This window comes from Lactuca virosa, chromosome 8 (genome assembly GCF_052849685.1).
Source record: "Lactuca virosa cultivar CGN04683 chromosome 8, Lactuca_virosa_CGN04683_v6, whole genome shotgun sequence".
In the NCBI taxonomy this organism is placed as follows: domain Eukaryota; kingdom Viridiplantae; phylum Streptophyta; class Magnoliopsida; order Asterales; family Asteraceae; genus Lactuca; species Lactuca virosa.
Genome location: NC_136433.1, coordinates 139,947,501 through 139,954,449, shown reverse-complemented (window position 1 = coordinate 139,954,449; position 6,949 = coordinate 139,947,501). Strand labels below are relative to the sequence as shown.

The window sequence follows — 6,949 nt, the reverse complement described above, 5'->3', positions numbered from 1 at the left end:
TTATGTTTATCTCAAAACCCGTTGACTCACCAACATCAAGTTGACGTTTCCAAAAATCGTATGTATTCCTAAGATGGAGAAAGGATCAAGGCAAGGAAGGACATTCGGCTTGAAGATAGATATGTTTTATTTATTCCATGTAATAAATGACATTGGTTTACTAAAAATGTAGTTTTCGTTTGCACTCTGTGATTTGGGTAATCTATGTAAATACCGTCACCACTCGGCATTTTCGCCAACGGTCGGGGAAGGTTTGACACTCTTCAATACTTGGTAATTACTATACCCGACATCGCATATGATGTAAACAAAGCTTCACACTTTTGTGAGGAATCGATTGATAAACATTAGGTTGCGGTCAAACGAATAGTATGTTATCTTAAAGGCATATATTCACATGGACTTGTGATATGCAATTCTACATGCACGTGTAAAAATGGATATTCTGATGCAGATTGGGTCGGTTGTCTCGATGAACGCCGATCTACAAATGCTTATTGTGTTTTCTTTGTCCAAATCTTATTAGTTACAGTTCCAAGAAACAAAACACGGTTGCAAGATCTAGTATGAAAGTTGGGTATCGTTCTCTTGTGCATACCGTTGCAGATTAGATGGTTTATTTCTATACTTCGTGAATTCAAGTTTTCATTATCTCGTTCAACAACACTTTGGTGTATAATATTGGTGCTATGTATCTTGCAACAAATCACATTTTTCATCAAAGATGTAAACATATCGAGATAGATGTACATTTTGTTCGTAATATATTTTTAAACAACACTTTTGTGGTTTGATGCATGTGTTCATACAGACTCTCAACTTGCATATATTCTTACAAAAGGTTTGCCGGCCTTGCATTTCAACTATTTCATACCAAGCTTTTGATTCTTCCCAATGATACACTTGAGGGGGATGTTAACATAGAGATTTGGTTAGTTAGTTAGAGATGGCTAATAGCTAAGAGACAATTAGTAGTTAACCCAATCATAGTTAAGTTTGAACTATAGTTAGCTGTACATTTGAGTGCTTTATACCCCTCAGAGGCTGAATCATATTGTCAAGAAATATTAAAGGAACATTACATAAATCTCTCTCTCTCTCTCTCTCTCTCTCTCTCTCTCTCTCTCTCTCTCTCTCTCTCTCTCTCTCTCTCTCTCTCTCTCTCTCTCTCTCTCTCTCTCTCTCTCTCTCTCTCTCTCTCATTTACTTATGGGCACTAGTTAGCATGTCAAGCTATAGTAGTTGGTATCTCAATGAGATGAGATCTAGCTACTGATAGTGGTGGTTAGTTGCTGATACTCGTTTATAAATAGGAGTGAATTATATCTACATAATATAGATGAAAGGTTGTAATTCCGCAAAAGAGAATTTAATAATACTTCTCTTCCTGAATACGAATATATGCCTGATCATCTTCTACACTTTCTAACAACAAAAAACTAATTAGATTTATCGGCTAATCCAAAACTCGAACCTAAAAACGAGTTACGTGAACCCTTTGTTGTTTTTTGGGTGATGTAACTGATAGAGCGACTAATGAGCCGAAAGCAACTTCTTTAATACAAGAGTGGGGACACTGCTGTCTGTTGGTGCATGCTGTTTTTATATGATTGCTAGCGTTCTCATATGGTGTTTTCATCAGCATTTTCATATATTGTCCGGGTCTCTTCTTGCCTCAGGAGGAAACTATCTTTTTTTTGTTGTTTTGAAGGGAAGACCAAATCTATTTTCCACCTACCTTTATATTTCAATGCTCAAATAAAAGACTTCCAGTAATCTTGGATCATTCCATGGTCTCCAGCTGAAGGTTAGTTTATCTCATAATTATTACATAACGAAACATGTAATCTGCTATCCTTTTTTGTGTATAAAGAAACTTGTACGTACTTCATGACAGGCTGGATTCAGTGTTTAAAAATGGAACTCTTAGCATTTCGATATTATTGGTGAGGTTTGTTTCTCTGATGGACTGGAACTTGAATACTCCTTCAGAATGGGACTGGGAAAACTTAGCCATGTACAGCAGCAAGGAGATTGAAGTTGCCAAGAATTTGCAATTTTCCAGCCATGAAAGCCAAGAAAATGTCGTCGTCCATAATGTGGACTTCTCCTTCTCAGCTTCTGCAGATTCTTCGTCTAAAGAGACAATCAAGAGTACTTTTAGAGGGTTTGATGATTTACCAAGAGATTTCTTAGAGAAGGATGATTCTTCTTGGATAGGGGAGAATGGGAGCTTCTCTAACATGGTAGAAGAAGCATCAGTGTTATCCGGTGAAGCCATGATTGGTTTAAAGCTTGGAAGGCATGCAAGCACTTCTAGCAGTAGTAGCAAGACGGCTACAACATCTGTCTCCTTGTTTCCGACGTCGTCTCCCATGATAAAGAGATCTAGAGCATCTTACCTAAGTTCTCAGTCCCCACGTTGTCAAGTCGAAGGATGCAACCTTGACCTTTCATCTTCCAAGGACTACCATCGCCGGCATAGGATCTGTGCAAATCATTCCAAAAGCCCAAAAGTCATTGTAGCTGGGATGGAACGTCGATTTTGTCAACAATGTAGCAGGAAAGTTACATTCATCAATCAAGTTATTCACATATTTACTTCTAAAAACTAAATAATAAATCGATCTATATGATGATGATCTTGCAGGTTCCATGATCTGTCAGAGTTTGATGATAGAAAACGAAGCTGTCGTCGACGCCTTTCTGCACACAATGCAAGGCGGCGCAGGCCACAGTCAGAAGAGATCCAATTCAGCTCCACACGGTTGTCCTCTTCAATGTCATCTGGTATTCCTCGAAACCAGAAAAAAATAATTTCGACTAATCTCTACCACATTTCTAGTAGCACCAATTTTCATTAACTTTGGACTTCGCACAAATGATGAATGTAAGATTTGTTTCATTCATCTTCACTCAGATCTTTCGACATTGTTGTTCTAACTTACAGATAGAAGGCCGCAGATGAATTTCCTTCTAAATAGGGCTTCAATACCTCGTCGTGATTCAGCACCACCTGAAAGTTCTTGCGACTTTAAAGGGGAAGAGTCTTTCCTGGGTCTTGCAAAAAGTGGAGGGGTTGATGTCTTGCCACCCAATGGTGCCTTACACTTCGGTTCTGAGAGATTTATGCCTAGGAGCATGAGTCATAATGGTATGTACGCAACTTATGAACATAGATGAATTGTTGTCATTAATTAGAACCTTTGAATATGAAGCATACCATTAAGATCCAGTTCCGTATTGTAATAATGACTTGTTGCCAGTAATATGAGTCTGAATCGGCGGTTTTCTCGCAAACTTTTTCAGATTTCTGGCTTTCACCTTTTTTTCTGGAAAAAAATATATGATTTTTTACCATATGTTTCAGTTTCACAGACCTCTGGTACTATCTTGTTGGGCAATCTAATCTTGAACTAACAACTTTCTTCACTAATAATCATTTAATTACATGAGATGGAAGTATGGGATTACTAATTAATGAGAGAAGGGACAAAATGTTATTCCTACTTACGGAAATAATGCCAAGCTTTCTATTTTGGATTGTTCTAAAACATGCAATTATAATATTTCCTTCATCCAGAAGTTCAAATCCATGATTATTTATTTCCTCACTACACGAAAGATCGAGCTTCATCCACGTGGGTTGTTGAGTTCCGTGTATCACTTAATTACATGATGAATATGATGATGAACTGTTTTTTCCTTGGTAAACTGTAACAGGTATCGATACAACTCCTAATTCCATGCTATCTGGAGATGCCAGGCATGCTTTCTCTCTTCTGTCAACAAGTTCTTGGCCTTCCAACTGGCCTGAAGAAGCTTCATCATTTGATCAATTTGGGCAATCAAACAGTATCAGCTTGTCACAGCCGGGAATGCCTTTGGAACTGCAAAATACTACCAACACCACTCAACTCCAAACCTTTCATTCATTTAGATCACCTCGTGAATTTGAACGGTTTTATTCAAACTGAAACTGATCTTGATTTCTCCATGCGTCTACCACCAAGTATTCAGTCATAGAATCAATAATCCTTCTTATATATAAGGGAAATTATCTGCACACTTGATCTAAGCTGGTCCCATAGTACGTAGATCGAAATTTTGAGTAGCATTACAGTACATAGTCTATATATTCTGAACCCCATTTATAACTCCTTCAAAATGAAATTCCACTTCATAGGCCTAACTCTTGATCTTGCAAGAATAACAGAAAGCTTGAAAATATCTTTGAACTTAGTACACGTGTGGGATCGCTTTCAAAGGCATGGAGGATCCAAATGATCTCGCTATGTGCATTCAAGGGAAGAATGGAACACTTCTCCTCTTTCTGCAGAACAAATTAAAATATATACCAAAAGCCTTATATATCTATCCCTCATTAAGTGGAAATTGAAGAAAAAGGCATTCAAGAACATTTGTTGCGGCAAAGTTTATTCCTTTTTATTGATCACTTTAGCAGCAAGCTTTTGCCAGTGAATCATTTCTCTGAATCAGTGGTTCGCAGGTAAATCAAGTATTCCCCTCTAGATGTTGATTGGTAGTTCCAGTTCTCTTCCAAGTGGAAATAGTATACTTTTTTGGAGATGGGGATGATTTAGGAATTTAACTTCTAGTATCCTATGGTTTAATTTGCTTGATATTAATAAGTTGTGATCTTGCTTTGGTTTTTCTGTAGATTTTAAACTTATTTTCAGTTTACATTTGCACTTGAGATATTTAATGGTTGCTTCCGGTTCATTTTGTGTCCTTTGGTTAGTTTATGTTGCAGTTCTTGTCTAGGAATGTGTTTCATACTTTCACTCTTTCTTTCTTGGATGCATTTACTATAGGGTACCGTGTAATGATGATTGTAGCTACTTTTTGTTACTTTGATGATAATGTAGTGTTTTTGGTTTGGCCGTGGCTATATCTCCATTTTTTGTTTTTTTTGTTTATGTTTCTTCTTCTTTCCATATAAATCACTTGTGTATTTTCTTTTTAATTAACTTTTTTGTCTTCCTTAAAAAATGTTTCTAAGGACATGATAGGTTTAGACACCATTTGATAGACATCTTTTCAGGTCTAAACATATCTTTTTGGCTGAATACACTGAAAAGACTGTTTGATTTGCACAAAAAAAAAAAATTTCCCGGTAAGATATGTCTTTCCCAGAAAGCCACAAAATCATATCTTTCTGGCTGAGGGGCCGAAAAAACAATTATGCCCCAAAACTCGCATCTTTCTTTCTTTGATTATAATTTTTTTTAAATAATATTTTTTTAATTTCTTTTTTATTGAATTATTAATTTTTTACTAGATTATTATATATTAATAAATTTTATTTATAATATATAATATTTATATATTAATAAATATTATCTTATTGGATTATTAATTTCTTTTAGTTAATTTTTTTAATTCATTTTTATTGGATTAGTTTTTTTTTTTTTTTTTGAAGAATACCACCACCATCCTAATTTATTTTAAAAAATCTCATCCATCCCACCAGTATCAGACATAAACCAGGTTAAGAATCACACGTTGGGTTATAAAAAAAAGTAAAATGGCTAGAAAAAATAACAATGTAACATCAACTTGAAACACAATAAACTAAAAACAACCTAATCGACATTCTATTTAGATTTTAATTGATTTATGTTTAATTACTTTGTATCACAACTTGTATTTGGATTTTTAAATGGTTATTGTGTAATTTTGATTTTGTATGACAATTTGTATGTTTTTATAATCATTCAGCAACTTCATCCATCACAGCATAAAACAACAGGGTAATATGAACATTTTTCATTATTTAGCACAATCAGTCAAATGTACAAAGTACAATCAAACAACATGGTTTTTTTCCCAGTCGGAAAACTTTCTTAGACATCACTTTCCCAGACATCAACTATAAAACGAGGCCTTAGTGTATCTGCTTGTGTTTGGCCCGGCTAGTTTCTTCTACAAGATGATGGTGACGATAGTGTCCTTTTCCCCTTTGTTAGTGGAATGACTGTTTTATTTACAAGAGATTGAGTTGTCAACATTACCAAGTTGATCGACAATAGTCTTGAGTCGTTTGCAAATGTTGGAAAACTTTTGAGAGGAGTCGTGTTGAACATTTCTTCAAAGTACACAAAACATGTGTTTTTGTTGTCATGGAAGATTTTCTCAAGACGAGTTCAAATTTACTTACTGAGTAGTGCCATTGGGTTTCATGAACGTTTCTAGTAAGTCTCTATATCAAATGAATATAGGTGATAAAAGATAATGGAATCGGTTGATTTTCATTCCATGGGAAAGGTAATTTACAATACAATTTATGAACTAAGAATATACAGAGTGGACTTGGAAGGAAGCTCGGCAGTTGACGTGGACTCATCGCACACCACGGCTCGTGTTCGGCAGTGTAACTCGACACCCCTCTTCTGAGTCTCTTTCCTACTTCACTTCTCCTTTCCCATTTCTTCTCGCCAACACGACAATCCACCCCCTCTCCTCTCCCTCTCTTCTTCCATATTTTCCTCTTCCTTATTGGGAGCTGAGGTGGAGCTCGGTGATCTTAACACCACTCCTCTCAGCCTACTGAAACATAACTATGTAATACAAATATATATATATATATATATATATATATATATATATATATATATATATATATATATATATATGTTCAATTAAAAAAATAAAAAAGGTTGAGAATGAGAGAATCATTCTCAGTCACTCATTTGTTTTTGCCGCAAAAGCCTCCATCTTAACGGCTGAAATGGGAAATGAATAAACGTGTGTTTTCCAACAAAACATGTTTCCTTAAAGTATGTTAATCATTACCTTAATATATACAAAAACATAGTTTTTTCGTTTTTTAAATTTTTAAGGAGTTATTTTTATCGAAAAATGATTTTAAATATATCAAAATTCATAATTTTTTATTCTTTATAAATAGACATCCATATTGATATAG

The 6,949-nt window shown here is 35.1% G+C and overlaps 1 protein-coding gene across 1 annotated transcript; it reads left to right on the top strand.

The window, feature by feature from the left end:
* The first annotated feature begins 1,212 nt into the window (after positions 1–1,212).
* Positions 1,213–4,743, top strand: LOC145133223 (squamosa promoter-binding-like protein 3). Its single transcript, XM_079068154.1, has 5 exons — positions 1,213–1,807; positions 1,898–2,564; positions 2,652–2,790; positions 2,951–3,154; positions 3,724–4,743. Exons 2-5 carry the CDS (start codon positions 1,965–1,967, stop codon positions 3,975–3,977), a joined length of 1,197 nt encoding a protein of 398 aa, XP_078924280.1. The 5' UTR covers positions 1,213–1,807; positions 1,898–1,964; the 3' UTR covers positions 3,978–4,743.
* The last annotated feature ends 2,206 nt before the right edge of the window (positions 4,744–6,949 follow it).

Coding starts and splice junctions, on each gene's coding strand:
- LOC145133223 (XM_079068154.1), top strand. CDS start 1,965: ATGGACTGGAACTTGAATACTCCTTCAGAATGGGACTGGGAAAACTTA. Junction 2,565..2,651: donor TTTGTCAACAATGTAGCAGG/AAAGTTACATTC, acceptor TGATCTTGCAGG/TTCCATGATCTGTCAGAGTT. Junction 2,791..2,950: donor GTCCTCTTCAATGTCATCTG/GTATTCCTCGAA, acceptor TCTAACTTACAG/ATAGAAGGCCGCAGATGAAT.